This window comes from Pollicipes pollicipes, unplaced genomic scaffold, assembly GCF_011947565.3.
Source record: "Pollicipes pollicipes isolate AB1234 unplaced genomic scaffold, Ppol_2.1 Scaffold_6686;HRSCAF=7923_pilon_pilon_pilon, whole genome shotgun sequence".
Taxonomy (NCBI): Eukaryota; Metazoa; Arthropoda; class Thecostraca; order Pollicipedomorpha; family Pollicipedidae; genus Pollicipes; species Pollicipes pollicipes.
In genome coordinates, this window is record NW_023596921.1 from 16,887,162 (window position 1) to 16,905,670 (window position 18,509).

An 18,509-nucleotide genomic window follows, 5' to 3' on the forward strand; every position below is an offset into this window, starting at 1 on the left:
TCCGCTGAGTGGATACGCGCCGCGAGCTCCGCGCACGCCGGCGCCGCTGCACCGCCGGGCCGGAACCGCCGCACCGCGGCCCGCCTGTCCGACGCCCCGGCTCGACCGCGACTGGTGGCAACATCGCGGCCGCACGCTATCCAGCCTGCAGCGAGCGCTCGCTCTAGCGACTATTTGGGAGCTGATTTTAGAGCTTTGTCGAATGCACGCATTCGGCACTCTCGCGAACGAGATGGCAGGTCGCACATGCTTTTCATTAAAAAAAGTCTGCGAGGGTACGTGCGGCCGTTCAGGCGGTGCATGATTATCTGGCGTTGCACTCTGCGCCCGCTCAATGCCGCTACAGCTTCAGACGGACACTAAGGGAGGCGCAGCCAGACGCTGCCGGCATCTGTTGACACCGGCCTGGCCGTCTCCGCCACGCAAGAATGCCGACCGAGGGGAGCCGGGCCCGGGCGGCGCGTGTGCTGACTGGACCAGCTCGAAATGAGCCAGGAGGTGCCGCGTGGCGCTGGGTCAGCAAGCTCCGTCGCATGGTGGGGCCCTGACGACCAACGGTGACTAACGAAGGCGTGCACACCCACTCCAGGGCTGTCTGTCCGCAACGGATGGTCTTGCGGGGCAGAGAGGGCGCCAGCGAATGTTGCTACGAACGGTCAGGGGCCAGAGCATCTGCCCTTTTTTCCTCATTCCCCGTTTCGTCCTTATCTCCGTAACGTTCCGTGTGTCCGGGGCAACCTGCATACATGAGCCATGAGCCAAATGAAATGGAGTGTGTCTAGTCAGGTTGGGATTTTTGACTATGGACGTGGGATGGGAAGGAATTTTTAGTTAAAATTGTGGTGTCATTGGTTTCTACCAATTCGCCTGCACTGACGAGCTTTGTAACAGCCCTTGAATTTGCCTTGGTTTGTATGGAGGAACGAGGGGATCGGGTAGCTACAAGCAATATTCACAACTAAACACATCGAAATCATTGAAAAGGTATTGTTAGCGGTAGCCGATGGCTTTTCGAGGAAATCTTGTCAGCGCTGACAGTAGCTTGCGACGCAGCGATGGCGGCGGCCATTGTGATGTGACATGCCATCCTTTTTTACATTCAGCTGAGGGCTGAGGGTGCACGGAGTTCGACGTATGGTAAAGCTGGTCATTTGAAAAGCACTGCGATTAATTCATGTTGGCCTTCTTCATACTAAGATGTGGCGCAAGTATTGTGTCGTGTCAATCGGCTGCACTAGGCGCTAGGAAAATGTGATTGTTCTATGCTGTTTTGGCAGCGGCTATAGGCGGTTAAGATACCTATACCCTGAAATAAATGATTGAATTCCGAATGCACGCGCACCCAATTCAGCGTTCAATTTAACAAGGTACCTGCGCTGAAATGATCGCTGCAACGTCGCTGGTATACCTGGCATGTTCAGCCTATGATGTTTTTCCGTTTCAAATTACGCAAGGAATCTTCAAGTGCGTACCGTTCTACACCGCCAGCGCTCTCCCCATACGCACGAGACCGCAGCAACCAAGGTAATGGCCATGTCACTGGCACGCAGTTACTCGCCACATATAAGCCAATGCATTCGTCTTTTCCTGCCCGCTGATTGCTTCACTTTTTAACATTACATTCGTTCATGCACAGCCATCAATGTGATCGATATAAATAAATAAAAAAACTGTTGCAAGACCCAAACGTACATTTAGGCACCAAAATTGGCCATATATAGATGCAAAACTCCCCTTAGGCGTGTATTTGGAAAATCGAAAACATCACACACACTTCCTTTAACCCTCGGCTGGATTCGTCGCATCGCATAGCGCAAACAGTAGGATAAAGGGTCCAGGCGACTTTCGTATGATTCCAAATCCATAACGAATACAGGTTGATGGGAGACATCAGTGGATTGGCCTCAGCGAAATCTTGCGCTTGGTAGCTACAGGGTGTTCCACTTGAAATAGCAAGTTGAAAAGCGCTAGCAAAGATGCTATAAATAAGCCAAGCACGCGCTTTCTGACAAGTATTGTTGGAAGTTTTCACACACCTGCATTGGTGTCTTCTACGGTGTCGCCTGGAGCTGGAAGCACAGGATTCATATCCTTGCGTTCAGCACAATTCAGGTAATGTCTGCGTGTACATAAAATTTGCTTGTGGAATTCTTGAAAAATTTGAGACAAGATCAAGAGCCACGAGCCGTGATTCCAGGTTTCATCTGTAGGATCAAGACACCCGTCTGTTTGGTAGTAATGCTAATAGACTGCACTCTTAACCTGCGCCCGGCCGAGGGGGAGGGACAATGACTTCCACTTTGGGATCCTCAGCTTGCAGACGCCGTGTGAGAAAAATACGGCTACTGTTGTGAAGGTCTCATCACATCATGAAAAATGCGAACCGAATCATTACCTTAAGTCATATGTGGGGTCACCAAAGGGAACGAAAGGTTAAAAATGGTCGTTGTAGTAGATGCAGTTAAAATATATGTGAATAAGGAAAGACGGACATTGAGGGCACGTAAATGAGTGTTAGGACTGTGAGGTGTCCATTTCGACTATTTCTGTACCCCTACAATGATCGGTTCAGATAAGGTCACCGTTAAAAGTTGGTCTGCCAACATTCTTCGCAAACTATGCGTTTTCATAAGGTGCTTGTGAGTAAGTTTAATTTATGAAGTGAAGCTGTGAAACAATAATATTCCAGACGCAGCAACACCATTGCAGTCTGACCTAGAGGTCATCAGAAGCCAACTTAGGTTAAATTAATAGGCCACCAGACCAGAACGTTTAAGTGCTAAACCGAGACCATGTGACCAGTGTAATGCTTTCATACAGTAGGAAATAGTGTGTTGCACATCTACAGGTACTCAATATCGCATAGCTGTTGTCCATATAGTACCGCCAACGCTCGTCATGTATTTGTAACAAGCTGAGAACAGGTCCTTGGTCCATGAAATTATACGTCATCAGCTTTATATACACGACAAGGAGGTGGCTACACGCGTTGCACTCGTCCTTCAAGCCTCTCCACTGCTGACAACATTGTTCATTGACCTTGGATGACCTCTTGTGACCTTGAAATCACTATATGATCTGTCACGTGATCTAATGTAACCCCATTTTGCCTCAAAATGATATCACTACGTTTCATTGGAGTTTTCGAATACTGCGTCCAAAATTACCTCGTAAAACTGTCTATTTTGAGCTCAGAGTTGGTTTTACAGAAGGCTCCCATAATAGCAGGTTATGAACTGGGCCAAGGTCTTATGCTCTGGGGTCATATGATGGTTTTGCAAGTACTCTTGTCCTCATACTCAAACACCAAAATTACACAAAAATACATACACATTAGCATTGTTCGCAAAACATAGCAAACATGAACCTGAATTCAGGTCAATGACGACGTCTGTTTCAAATTTTTTAAACTATACAAAATGTAGGAACCACCATGTTCTATAGCAATGTAACTTTGAACACTGGCAAATGGCCCGCAAAAAAGGTATGCCTGCTCAAAGTTTATAACGGTTGGCCTCCTTCACCTGACTTAAGTCACTAATCTTGGGAGATCAACACTTTTAATTTGAACGCAAGATGCCAACTTCATGCATAAACAGGCACTCAAGCTTTTATGTAGCTGAAGCGTTCGCTTATGACTTGTACTCCAAAAACCGTAGGAAAAGTGAATTTTGGCCGGGCCTGGGTTAGACGGTAGACCAGCAACCCTTCCACGATATTTGTTATATATCGGTACGTGTACTGTTTGTTTACAAACTCAGGAAGTCCATATTTGCTCCGACCCAACCTTTCGGCCGTGCGCACCACCATATCATAATAACAAATTCATCCTTTCTTCGTTTCCGTCTACATTAGGTCGACTTGATATCAGATACAGGTAGAGTCCTCGGGTTATATCAGACGGCCAATGTGGACTTGGGACACTTCGGGCGCGGTGCTGTGATGGCACTGGCGACGATCAGGATTAACACGCGCTCGGGTGGCCGGCTGGATACCCTTCGCTCGGGGGTCATTTCGACCCCACCCCCCATAGATCTCGGAAACTAAAAGAGCTAGAAACACCAAATTCACAGGGTGTGTTGACCTCTACGTGAACGCACTTAGTCCAAATTTTGAGGTTCCTAGGTCATGATCTTCGGGTCAAATAAGGTCAAACAATGTCAAATTTCAGGTTGGTCTCTTAAGTGCCCACAGAACCTATATAACCGTTTCTAAGCAAAAGGTCTCATGTTCATTTAAGGTCAGTGACCTTGTTTGACCTTTTAAAGGTCATAGTGGCAACAATCCTACAAGACTGCTCTGAGTTTTGCACTTGAATAAGCGACAAAGATAACGTTAGAGAGCATGTTTTTAAAAACAAATTTTGACTTCGCTCATTTTAGGTCAATGACCTATTCTGACCTCTGAGAAGTCCATGGAAGATGTGTAAGGCGTTTCCTGCTATCAATAAATTTGGAATGAGTACCAGCAACTCTCCCATACAGCAAGCCCTAAAACAATAAAACAGGTTGGGTTTGACGTTGGTTTGACCTTCATACCTGACCTTAGGTCAACTTAATTTGCTCATTCAATATTTGTGTTGCCTAAGAAAACATCTCATAGACGTGTGGCTTCGTCTAACACTCCGTTGTCGCATCAGAATAACCGATTTCCTAGAAATTGACTTCGCTGAAACCATAGGTCAGCGACCTTACAAGGCGCATCTAAATGTTTTACGTCAAACCCACTGTTCAACACAACAACTGCCAGTTGAGACTATCGACGCACGTAGCTGCTGAGGCCATATGGCAGCCCTTGCCTCCCACCCTGGCAGGAAGGGCGGCCACGGCGGGGTGGAAACCCGCTCCTCTGGCCCCTCAGACGCGCGGCTTAACTGCTGCGCTATCGCACCCCAAACACAACCAACAGTCCATCTCAGTTATCAATGTGTCCAGAGCAAGCTTATGCAGTCAACAGCTGCCAGCTTAATGCGCTAGCAACGCCTCCAAAAAGCCGTGAACACTAACACGGTACTAAAGCAATGCGGTTTGCAACGACTAAAAATGGTTTCCTTTTGTTTAAATGGGATTTATGCGCGCCAACAGAAATATACCATCTCATTTCTTCCAGTCGTTTTGCCACTTGGCACTTCTACGGCCAAGCGTTTTGTGTGGTGTAAATTTCTGTAAGTTAATTTCTGCAATTGGATTTACTTCCAAGTGAACCCGTTTTCAATGCATCATATACTGCATATCCAGCACCCCACGTGAGTCCGGTATGTCACCACCCATGTATGTCACCTCGTCCGGTATGTCACCACTCATGCCGGCACGTACCGCATAAACTTTTGCCACGTATTTCCGGCAGTCGAGGCACGTGGCAGCGGCCCGTTCCACTCGGACCTCTCTCCAGAGGTGCGTTCTGCGATCCGTCGCCCACTCAGCAGAACCGCGCACCCATCAAATATTTACACGCCCATGCTAAGCGGGCTCAATCTAAATTAAAGCATTAACGATCCAATGCGGCGAGGATGATCCCCGGGGGACATAAATCGTGAATTGGCTGCCGCTGTGAGTCTCTAGGGAGTGGCACGACCAGCGGCTGGTGAAGACGCCCGGCCAAGGCGCCAAGCCCGGCTGGTGGATCACTCCAATGTGTGGAGAAGTCCGAGTCTCGCCGAGGAGCCCCACGGCCCAGTTAGTGAGGGTGGGGAGCGACATCCATGCCTAACTCCGCCAGGAACTGCAGTGGGGATTTCTATTCAGTTGAGCGGGCTTCCTCCGCGCACGCAACTTTGAGACAGGACGTAAGTCAGATTTGGGGATAATTTTTTGGCATTTGTGTATGGTTCCCCATGCGTCTGTCCCCAGACATGGTATTTTTGGCGAAACTAGCCCGCTGCAGGAGGGGAAGCTAATCTCGGCGTCGGTTATAAAATTAAATATTTGTCCTGAAGACAAAAAAACTAAAAATGTTGACAAGATCTGTCCCTCAAGGCAATCTATGAGCGGACTTAAGGCTACCAAAGGCAATATAGGTCAATAAACGCATGTCAGTTTCGGGGAAAGATTGGTCCATAACAAAACTGGAGGCCCTTGGACATGATGCAACGTGCCATGGATCTCAACTTTGTAGAGTAAATCGTCAACGGAGAACATGCCGGTGATCTGGAGAGTACTCTCTTAAGAGAATGTTAAAAGTAAGAACCTCTCATGAAAGATGAGGCAAGGCAAAAATAAGAGACGAGGCAGAAATAGATTTGCAGGCAACACACGTAAGAAGAGCATGCCGATATAACTAACTAATTGGAAAGAGAAACAGAAATAGGGACGAAAAGAGAGATATAGAGAGAAAGGGGAGAGAGAAAGAGAGAAAGAGAGAGAGAGAAAGAGAGAGAGAGAGGGAGAGAGAGAGAGAGACGTGATAGGGCGTCATTCCTAATGGAAAACCGCTCGTAAATATATTTCTCAAAGGGAGGGAGCCTCTGTCGCGAGACTTCAAGAACGAGCAAACGGGATAAGTGGGGATAATGAGGAAACTGTGGGTTCAAGAGGTCCAGATGTGTCGCATCGGTCCACTTCGAATAAAATCATTCCCTGATCACACGTTGGAGAGAGCGACCACTCATTGCCCAAAAGGTCTGTCACAGTCGATTATGGAGCGATGAGCCTATCGACAGTCACCAAGTCGTCGCCACAACCAGTCCATATCTCAGAGCAAAAGATTACCAACGTCATAATTTATGACCCCACTGCGGTGCCATCAAGTTCAGGGCGTGATTTGCCCTCGATGCGCAGGTATGGAGAACACTGTGTAGAAGAACTGGGATCAGGGCTGCTGGGAATTGCGTTGGGGTGCTTTGCTTTGGATGCGTCCGCAATAAACAGGTGTAGATCATAGTCGTGGAATTTCTTGGCGCAGACCATGATCAACGTCAGGAGGAGGCCCTCTTGCACGATTAAATGGGGGTAAAATTTTCCTAAACACTTTGCTAGCACTTTTCCACATGTTTCGAGCGCACGGACATTGTGCTACATTGATCTCAGGTTTGCAGCGAGATGCTGCCATGCAAGGGCTTAACGAAGCAAAGTTGACGATAAGTGAGGAAGCAAGCGCCAGAAATGAAAAGAAAAGAGCAAGTGAGCGAACGTTTTCTGAATATCTATACCGTGACAAGCTCAGCGTATATTCTCAAACACAGACATCCAAGCGACAATGGAGGATACAGAATGAGTGCACATCACCTTGAGTGTTTGCAGCTGTTCTTGGTAGTCGTTGATGTCGAATGTCGCTGTTGCCAGCAACGTGATGTTATTGTTTTCCAGTTCGGTGACCAAGTCGTTGATCGCCTGGAAGCGGTACATCAGGTAATAAGGGGAACGTTCTTTGGTGCGGACAGAGCAATTTTCATAAAAATGCGCTTCTCTTGGACTTCCACCACCTTGATCAACTGGCTCGTGGTACTATCTCAGTGATGCACCACAATGTTTGTAATGCTTACAACAGCGTGCATTTTGATTAATTCGACACCATATCGCGTGAACTTCTATGCACCCTAAGCGCGTGAACCATAACCGTAATACATCTATCAACAAACCGACCTCAAATAAACTTGACTAGACCACAAGCATTGTGACAGTTTATTCCTTGAAACCGCCCATTCAATCGAATGTTGTTTATCGCATCTTAGCATCTCCATCCAGTACCGAGACATACGGAGTTACCGTCCCCATCACCATCAAGCGAAATGGGAATTTTAAAAGCACCGTAATTTCCGTTACATTTTTATCAGTTCACTAACGTCAAACTTTTATCGATTCGGATCATCTGGCGATAACTTTTAAATCGTCAAAGACAGGCCTGCGGCGTGACCCCTCCAAAACGCCCGAGGCAACAACTTTTTGGCCGCTCGGAGAAGGATATGATTCGCACAAGCATCTTTGCGGCATGAGACTATCTCAAACGTACTTGTAAGATTTTGAAGACTTTAGAGTGTAACGCCTTCATGGAGTTGTGAAATGCCCCAGTTGTGCTGCGTAAATTGTGAGGCATTGGCATGTAAGCCGTCTGATGAGACGGATTCTGCATGCCACATTGCTACATCTCTTGGAATTCCTCCCCCCCCCCCCCCGTCTAACATGGCGTAAGAAAACAATTCTAAAAAAAAACAAAAAGCTTAAGACCACAGGTTCAAATCAGATCTAGGTTTGGATGAACCAGCGCGCAACAAAACGACACCAATATATCTGAGGGAGGAAAAAACGAACAATGGTGCAGACAAAAATGTGAGTTGGTGTGTGCAGAGGGTCAGCCGTTCCCGTGCGCAAACCATTCGGACCCATGAAATCCATCCAATTTGGATGGGTTTAGAGCTTGTGCCATACTTCAGCGATCAGAGTAGGTGAAGACATGAAACCAACTTCATGGTGTAGATGAATGCGCCAACTACAGCACGCTGATGGTGGTCAAAACTGTTCAGCTTTGGGACCAAGCCCGGTTGTAGGACCGGTTTTGAGACAAGTCTCGAACATAAGACGCTGTGACTTAAGCCAAAAGTTGGCCCATGGAAGGGCCCAAGTTGCGCCATACAAAATACATCGGACAGTAGTCCTGCTTATTGTGACCAACACATGCCAAAATGTTTGTTCGCGATGCCTTGGTAGCAATGCCGAAGGCTAAACGCTATAACAGATCCATTGATGTTAATTAAAGTAGGCGGGAATGAGCAGATTCACAGACAGTGATTTTTCCAGAACTTGTGTTTTTTTTTGTTTTTTTAGCAAAGAAGACCTTAAGTATGTTGGGGGCAAGTGGCAGCATCCATTGTTGTTTTTTTTCCATTCCTAAGACATATCGTGTCGGGTTGAGCGGTCTTTTCTACATACATGCATACCAATACCTATAGGTGAGCTTATTTCCTCATATGTGGTGCTGGCTTTCGAATGCATGTGTAAAATTTCTTTTAACAGCATGTCAATGGTTGCCATTGAGCTTTATCCATTATATATGATGCTGACCTCAATAACTTCCAACGTGGAACATCCTTTCTAAGCTTCTGAGTGAATCGCTTTGTGTAACTTTGTTATTTAAATACTTTAATGCTTTGTTAATTACCCGGTATCACACACACAAAAGCGCACCATCAAGCTGCAATATTTTTGCACCGGTCAGAGATGAGGAAGGTCAAGGTAATATGTATGCTGAATGTGATCAAATCGTGTCCTTGTTATGCAATTAGCATGAATAAGAACATGTCCGTGCTGCTTCCATTTTGTTGTTTTAGGTTTTGGAGCAGCCTCAATGGTGATAAAGGAATGATAGACGATCAGATATTGTGGAACTTTTCAAGAAGCAGTGATGTGAGCAATTCAACTCCAACCTAAAGACTTCTGCCAAAATGTGCCCTGGTTTCTTCCGCGTAAAGGGAATGCACCTTATTTGAACCTATTGAGACAAACATCAGATATGACACAAAAAACTCGCTTTAACTATTGGTGCACTTTTGAATGCAACGATTGTTCAAAAGCAAAACCCTTTCTCCATTTAAGTCGACGAGCTCCTCAATGCGTCGTTGCCTGATTGCGTCGAGTAACGTTTGTATAACGATCAGGTGCTGCCAAACTATCCGTGCGAAATCGCCATCCAGGCACTTCACATACTTGGTTATGGTGCCATTCTTGAGTTATTCTATTAGCAACCATGTTCGACTTCTCATCTTATGTAGCGGCCAAGTGTCGGTCACGTTTTGTGCGAAAACGTGATCGACACGCGGCCCTTTCTCGTAATGTTCTTGCATATTTGTCCGTGAGTTTAAAAAGTTACTTGTATTCACATACTCGGTGTTATGGCGCTACTCTGGAGTTATGCTATCACAAGTCTTACTTAGCACCTTAGTAGCCAGTAATAATGTCTTACTTCTTATATCATGTGGCATAAAACGTGACTTGTGCTTGCAATTTGCACAGGCTGCTCAGCAATAATTGAGAGCCAATTGACGTTCACCATATATGGATATCGTGCTCGCAGACACCGGATCTGAACGGCTTGAGCACATGTACTCCTTGCACTTGAACGCCGCATGACAAATGCAATGACAAGATTGGACTGACGTTGTTGTGGCGTTATGGATGCCTGGGTGACCTTGAAATACTCTCTCCGAAATAGTCTGCACATCTCCGCGAGTGCGTAGTTCACAATCTAGAAGGGTTTCGGCCTTAGAAAGGCCAGGGCTATGAACTGTAACGAATTATCTTCAAGATAACCATTTCAGCTCAAAACCCCATACAAATGTGGGAAATTCCCTTTAAGTCATCCAATTTCCAGTCTCATGTCGGAAATGGCAGGAAGCACTTCCCGAATCCCTGTACTGTGTACAAAAGCACAGTTCATTTTCGAAATGTGCATTTCACGTTTAAGCTGGTTGAAAGCCAACTGCGGTCCGTTCATGCGACTATCCGTGCTGACGTCCTCCAGACACGAATATCTCAAAAGCCATATTTGGCTTGACTCTGGGCACAATGCGATTATTGAGGAGGCGGAATTAGTGTGGCGCTTCTCTGTCGTCATACATCGCTGGGTGACGTCAAATTGGGCGGCGCAAAGTGCTTTGCACAAGTTTGCAAGCTTCTTTCTCAGAAACGCGAGAATTTGAAGTCCAAAACAGATAATTGCGAGATGCGGATAATTATCTTGAAAGTGGCAATCTCAGTTTAAACACGTAAATGTGGAAGACTCCCTTCGAGTAAAAATAACTTAATGAATTGCTTGTCAAAATATATCTTTGCTATGTGGCTGCAAATGAATTACGCAAAAGAGCGATGAAAGCCGCGATGTAGCGACCCAATGATGCTCAAGCAACGACATAAAAATGTATGTGCACAAAATAAAAGCGTATATAACGCTGACTACAGACTTCATCAGTGGAGAACAAAGTCAAGGCGAGTTGACTTAAACGGGCACCATGGGTGCGCTTGGCGTGGAGCGCAAATGATGCTGATGAAAAATACGCTGCTAGAGGTATTGGCCACGTACGGCGATGCGGAGCGGTGGCTCACGGTGATCATTAGCATAATTGATGCGCTTACTTATTACTTACCTACGGTGTCTTAATCAACATCACCATCTGGCCTCTCATCATCCATAATGCAATTATGGCTTGACATCCAGCCCATAAACCGGTAACAAAGCAAATTATAGTGACGTTGCGTGCTCGTCGCGACGCCAAAATGAGCTGTTATTCAGCTGGCAGCGAATATCAACCCTAAAACACGTCTGTGCGTGCGCCGCATCCATTCGGTTTCGTGGATGAAGCCGTCCGCCCCCAGGGGCCACTATATCGTCCCCATCTCTGACAAACAGTTCCTTTCGCAGTCCCATACGGAAACTACCAAAATTACGTTTACGTTATGCTACGCACGCTTCAAGCATAAACTAGGGGTGTTCTTAGGCTGGCGGGATTCGCAAGTTTCGTGGAGCAACTGACACACTTGAAAACAGAAAGTGAACGTGATCATGCAAACGAAATATCTCTCATTGTGGAAAATGTTCACCACCGTTTCGGTATGGCAAAAACTGATAATTCCATAACCACACAAAGCAAACCATTAACATCACATACTGCAACCTACACATCCTGCATAGCAAATCACACTACTGCAAGTCTCTACGCCAATTTTTGGACCGCTGATGGCGGTAAGGGTTTCTTGCTACATCAAGAAGAGCTCCTTTATCGGTTGGGGCCGACTGCCCGGGTCAGAGGGCCTCCCGCATCAGGGAAGGGACAGATGTATGATGGATGTCTGTAAGGGCCCCCGAAACGATCAACGAACCCTCCCCCGGCGTCGCCGGAATGGCAGCCGGTATACATCCTGCGCTGGGACCGAATGTCCCTTCAGCTCTCGTTTGGGAACGATACCGTACCCCTTGCCTGAAAAGGGTGAGAGTTTTCATGAGCGTCGAGAAGTGTGGATCCAAATGGGGTCACAATTAAGAAAAGGCCGGGCCACGTTTGCCTGAAAACATCCATCCCTTCACAGAATTGACGTGCGAAACAAATTACATACATTATTGGCCTGTTCACGAGCAATCTTAGGAGCAAAATAGCTGTGACCGGGGTCAAAGTTTCCGCAAATTGAACGGCATCGGCCACTGCAGATGTAGATGGTGGGACACCAGGCGCAGGCGGCGGGACATCAGGAGGCGGGTGGCGACCGCGTGAGAGCGAGCGTCGTGAGAAAATGTCTCTGAAAGTTTTTCAGAATAAATTCGTACCGCTGAGACATTAGACGGGTTATATTTGAGCTTTGTCATGTTGCGGCTGGCTGGACAGATAACAGCTGCAGCTAAATATCGGTGCCGGAAAATGAAGGGTGGGATGAGTTCAGGATCCAGGGACTCCGGGCCATTGGGGCCCAGTTCAGCAGAAAAGGCCCCACACTCCCAATTTCAGGACGCACACTGTAAAACATCTGTAATGACGCCTCGGTGGCATTTCATCAAGACACGTTCACTGATGTCAATTTTTTCAAAAGACATGGAGCTTTTGGTGAAAAACTAGCATACACACATGGTGAAACTTTGAAGCATGCCACCCACTTCGACGATCTGGGGTTACAGCATTTTGGCATAACCTTAAGCATTTGCCAATGCTGCAGCAATTATCTGATACGTGTTTACACCAATTTGCCACAAATGAATAACCACCGGCCCGATCCCACTCCATCACGGTTTTCATGCGGACCTTTAACTCGAATTTCGTTGTTCACGTTGACACTCCGCAGACGCGCATTTTTGTTTTAGTTGAGTGCATGTCGCCCTTTGAACAAACGGCCGACGTGTGTTTCTAGGTTTCAAAACTTTGCTTCCCCCCCCCCCCTCCCCTCCTATCGGCGTAACACATCTGTAATGTTCCTGGGACCCACCTTTTTTGTCGCGCCTCTTTGTGGTCAAAACAAACTGAGTACCTGTTGTTTCTCTCCTTTGTATTTCTCTCATCACTATGCTACTCAGACTGGAATTAAATCGTCTACGGGTTCATTAATCTTTCTAACAGAACCCACAGGAAATCACAAAAAATCCGCGCCGAGGGTGCGCGGAAATTTGAATAAAGACGTGATTATCAGCGGCACTGTTTTGAAAAGCAACATTCGAGTCCAACTTCAAGCTATTCAGACCAGAGTTGGGCCGCCTAAGGGTATCATTAGCATTTCCAAACGGCAAGTGGCACCTCAGTGTTCCGTGTGACCGTGCCTAGATTCTCCTGGTCGATGCAGGGCACCAGTCTTGTAGTCGTCATGTATTTCAGCCAGGGTTAAATTGGACCTAAAGGCACGAGGCAAGTCTATGCCGTTTCGCAGATACCTGACGGCCCGAGCCCTGAGCCCTGAGCCTTGAGAGCCCTGAGCCCTGAGCCCTGAGCCCTGAGCCCTGAGAGTCCTGAGGCCTGAGTCCTGAGCCCTGAGAGCTCTGAGCCCTGAGTCCTGAGCCCTGAGCCCTGAGCCCTGAGCCCCGAGAGCTCTGAGCCCTGAGCCCTGAGCCCTGAGCCCTGAGCCCTGAGCCCTGAGAGTCCTGAGCCCTGAGCCCTGAGCCCTGAGCCCTGAGCCCTGAGCCCTGAGAGTCCTGAGGCCCTGAGTCCTGAGCCTGATGAGCTCTGAGCCCTGAGCCCTGAGCCCTGAGCCCTGAGCCCTGAGCCCTGAGAGTCCTGAGCCTGACCAGCCTGAGCCCTGAGCCCTGAGCCCTGAGCCTGAGCCCTGAGAGGTCCTGAGCCCTGAGCCCTGAGAGTCCTGAGCCCTGAGCCCTGAGCCCCGAGAGCTCTGAGCCCTGAGCCCTGAGCCCTGAGAGCCCTGAGTGGTCAGAGGGGGAGCCGACGGAGCCTTTCGAACAGCTAGAGGGGCTATGGTACTATGTCAAGGTCCATTTTAAAGACGAAACCTTATTTTAGCCTTTTTGTTTAATAAGTTATTTTGTTCTCGCGCTGCGCATCTCGTAAGAAGCTGTTGCATCGAGCAGCCTGGACCCACCGTGCTGTGGGCGCGTCCGGCCGGCCTGGCGGTCCAGCCCATACGCCTTCCGGGCCCCGTTCTTCATGACCACATGGAAGCCCATTCCGAACTTCGAGTACGCCCAGTTCATGTATGACGTAGCTACCGACTTACCTATGACGTCACGGCCCAAGTCCAGTCCCTACTTGGCCGAGAGGCAAAGTAAGTGCGGTAGCTAGTGGTTATTTACATAGCAACGCATAGCAACACCCATGACGCATTTGCGGCTGGGGTGCGTTGAATATGGAGGGTTTCTTCGAGCACGTTGGATCTGCTATTCATAAGTTACGCTAGTGCCAAACAGTAGTTTCAACTGTTGGCTGAAAAATGCACTAGTCAGCATAATTTGCTTTCCCTTAATGATATGTCGTCAGGGATTGAAGGTCACGGAATAACTGGCCGAGGCGCAGTAGGTACACTAATGTGTCAGCCATCATTGCCTACTTCATCATTGAATCACAAATGTACACCTACATGTGTTGCTAGGTAGCCCCTTTGCCCAGGTTCTACTGCATTAAATAAATGAAAGCATGCCTCGAATGCAAGATGGTTTGTTTCATGGTCTGATTTATTATTTTGGATAACCAGACAGCACTGGCATGCGTTGGAATAGGTTAACTTGTTAATAATTATAGCTACACTGTACAAACTTGCTGTTGTGCGACCTGTAAGCATGACTGTTATTGGTATGGAAATTGTATTATCGGTATGGTTGCATTTTTTTCTATATCACTTCTCCACTGACCTGCAACATGCCTGACAGATTGTGAACAACATGGAGATGGTGGAATTTTGGAACTCCAATGTTGAACAGTCTGTCACGGTGACATTGCCTAAAATTAATGTGAACAGATTACACACCGGTATGCAATTCAGCATACCCTATTAATAGGTGCCTGGATGTGAAGTGAATTGCATTGATTGATTGCTAGTGGTATTGAAGCATGTGGAAGTGCAAGACAGAAGTATAAAATTGTCATAGTTGAACATTGTTATTGAAGATAAAGGCCATATGCATAATTTTGAGGTAATCTGTTCTGTACACATCAAGCTATGGACTATCATTATCTCAAATGCATTGAACCGAAAGCAGCAGCGCACTTCCGTCGGTCCATTCCACGGAATCTGCCTCGTGGGGCTCTGCAGGCGCTGCGTCATCCCCTACACAGTGCTCATGATGCACAATGCAGCGATTGATGCATGGTGCAATGATCAATGCAATGATGACCTCAGCCACATTGCCCATGTTGTTCACTTATAAATGCTTTAGCTGCTGCAGTTTGTTTTCGGCATGCTGAAAGCATGTTCAATTTTGACACGTGTTTTTTGTATGGTCATGTTGAAGTGGCGCTGGGTGAGGATGAGGTGATCGTTGTCTCAGGAAGGGGCGATGATCTCCGGGAAAGGGGAAGCTTCTGTCCTCCATGAGGTGTGCGTTAGATGGGAGATGCTGCCGCCGATGCTCCCTGAGGTCGCAGCGGAGGGGGCCTTCTAAAAAAAAAAAAATGAAAATCGTGGGCGGATCCCAGGAACCTTGCAAGAACATCAGTGAGTGCGCCGCGGTGATCACAAGCAGCCAGTAGATGTACTGCTTGGCGGTGGTTATGCTTCTTATGAGCAGCTGCTATCTCCTTGCTGGGTGCATACATGAACATAAAGGATCCGTCGATGGCCCCAACCACACCCGGGGAGCCGGCGCGTGCCGCAAAGCCTGCGAGGGTTTCATGTTGCCGCGCTCTTATTGGCCACGCGATGGCGTCACCGCGCGGTAGTAACATATTTGTAACATATTGTCAGGTACTAGCGTGACCCAGCTTTTGAAGTTCCAAACCTGTCGCCAAGGGAGTGGTGGGGCACAGGCTTTGCAAGGTATTGCAGCCCAGGCATCACATCTTCCAACGGACGCTTCCGGTTGCCTCTACGCTGGCCATGATTGACATAATGAGCCAGCTTAACCCGGAAATTAAAAAAAAAACTTAGCGCGAGATGGGAAACTGCGATTTCAAATCTTAGTTATAATATCCTGGAACCGCGTCGTGAACATAATGCTCTGTTTTGTTTACGCGACGTTGGCGCTTTGGCAGAGCCAGAACCGCTACGTTGGCGAGTGCACCACTGTGTTAGTCACTTTCTGGCTCCTGCAACATAAATCGCGCTGGTCAATATCTATACATATCATCGGCCCTGCAACATAAGTCGCGCAACGCCTCAGTTAATGTAACATCTTTCTGAATCGAGGGCGATGATCTGCCTTACCCCGGGTATAATTTTTTCGTTATGTTAAGTCGCTATGGTATAGGCGGCTGTAGTGAAAAAGACACCTCTGAAGTATTTGCATTTGACTGTCCCGAATCGTCAATATCATCTCTGCTGCGCGTCAGATGTGCTTGTTGGGAAACAGCTGATTTTGCCAGCCTCCATCTTTGGGAGTTACTTAAAGCGCCTTCCATCACGTAGATGACGTAGCTGTGAAACGTCATGGGTTGTTACCTGGAGGGGCGGGGCATCTGGCAGCATTTTCCAATCAAGAACGGGACCCTGGTGACCCGTGCCGCGTGACCGGGGCGTGACCCACCGCCGCGGCGTCTGCCTGGCGCCGTCTACAACCGCTGGCGCTTACAAAGGCCCTTCAGTGACCAGTCCGACACTGCCATGCGATTGGCTGTTGCCCAGTGGGCACTACGGCAGCTAATTCCCGATTGGTCGCTTCACTTCCAAGTGGAAAGTCGCGTGTTTGACGCAGAGAGGTGCACCAGTGTGCTCCTGGGGTTTGCTGTGGACACACCTCTGCATAAGACGCCGCTTTCACATTGGCCTGCCGGGCAACTACACAGCATAACGGACCCCTCTTTGGATTCCCTGAGCCTCGTTTGGGAGTCCTCGGAGCCCTAGGCTCAAGACATGGAAACATGAGGTCCAGGAGGTGTTCCGCGGCCTAGTGGTGGGATCCCTAGCCGCCGCGGGATCTCCGGCCATACCCTGAGCAGCCAGTGGCCCCTGAGCCGCTTTCGGTGCATGCAAGTGGCCGGGGGACCCCTTGGCGGCCATGGGGCCCCATCATCGGCTAGACCGGTTATTTAGGATCCAAGAGGGGGCTAAAAAGAAAGCCTTGCACGTTTGTCTCGACCACTACGCGTCCGGAGGGCCGCTGAGAGCTCGGGGCGGCCTTCGATCAATCAGAAGGGCCCACAAGCAGCCAGGACGATTCGTGGGCAGTAGGAGCGGTCAAAAGCGCCTAGAGTAGCTAGCAATATTCCGAGCGTCTGGAAGGCAGCCATTGCACTGTTAAAGGACTGGGGAACCAAACGGGCCGGCAAACGTGTCAGAAGTCCTGAGTAGCCAGATGAGAACTTAAATGGCCAGAAGGGCCCCTCAGCAATCAGAGGTGCCCATTGGTGCCCGTAGTGGCACCGGCTGGCTAGTGATGCCTCTGAGCAGTGATGGGAAACGCTGCCGACTTCGAGCCCCTCAAATGTCAGCCAGGTCGACAGTGAGCAGAAGTGGCCCAGGCAACCAAAACACCCCATGAGAGACCTTGAGTACACAGAGGTCTCTGAGCACGTTATTATGCACGTGCATCTTAAAGTCCGCTCTGGTGATGGAAACATTTAAGTTTAATGGCTGAGGTGGGTCACGTGTCTTACCTGAGACAAACCATGTTCGCAGCACCAAAAAGTTGGCGAACGTTTAGGAACTCACCAGCGTATGTTCGTCCGAGTTTTGGCTGAGAGTTGCGACAGCGTCCCACTTGTGGTACGCTACGAAGGCCAGTCGTGCAGGGTTGTGGGCCGACTCTGGCGGAGACGTGCGGAAGAACAGAGGGAATGATGTACGGTCGCTGAGCGCCGGTGAGAAAGAGCCGAACGACATCTGTCAGCAAAAACATGAACAACCTGGTCATGAGGGGTGGCACGGGCTATTGAACTAGAGGCTTTCATTAGCCTGGTGAAACCGCGGGTGCTCAAACCATAAGGGTGAATCCGTGCAATGGGTACCAAGTTTGGGAATAGTTTGGATGGGATATGGATACGAGTTTGAACCTTAAAAAGTAAGAACATGAGCGCAGTTGCTAGTTTCCAAAATTTGGCTAGCTACCTGGCACAATTTTCCAATCAAAGTGTCATAATCGATGCATCCGAAACTGCACACTATGGTTTAAAGTAAAGTTTCTAAAACCTTTCATGATTGACAAGAGCGCGAACACAATTGGAGCAAACGCTCATAAAATTTGCTGACAAAATGAAAGACTTCTAGGACAAATTCTAATATGCTGAAGAACCTGCTTACAAATCTCTTATCTGCAAAACGTTGCTGGAATGTCATTAAAAAACTTCCCAATTGGACCACGCCATAATAATAACTAGAAAACATTTCCACCACCTATAACGACACTGGATGCAGACATATGCTTGTGCGTAGTGACATGTTACGTGCGAGCTGACGACGAAGTGTGATTCACTTTGATGTTCCACAAAACCCTTCGCTTCAGCT

The 18,509-nt window shown here is 48.1% G+C and overlaps 1 protein-coding gene across 1 annotated transcript in view; it reads right to left on the reverse strand.

The window, feature by feature from the left end:
- Positions 1–18,509, reverse strand: part of LOC119107977 (gamma-aminobutyric acid type B receptor subunit 2) — a 100,801-nt gene that overhangs the window by 65,993 nt on the left and 16,299 nt on the right. Inside the window, exons 4-5 of the mRNA XM_037231565.1 lie at positions 17,718–17,888; positions 7,224–7,328 (exon numbers count right to left, since the gene is read on the reverse strand). Of these exons, the coding sequence (XP_037087460.1) occupies positions 7,224–7,328; positions 17,718–17,888 (276 nt within the window). The remainder of the gene's footprint in view (positions 1–7,223; positions 7,329–17,717; positions 17,889–18,509) is intronic.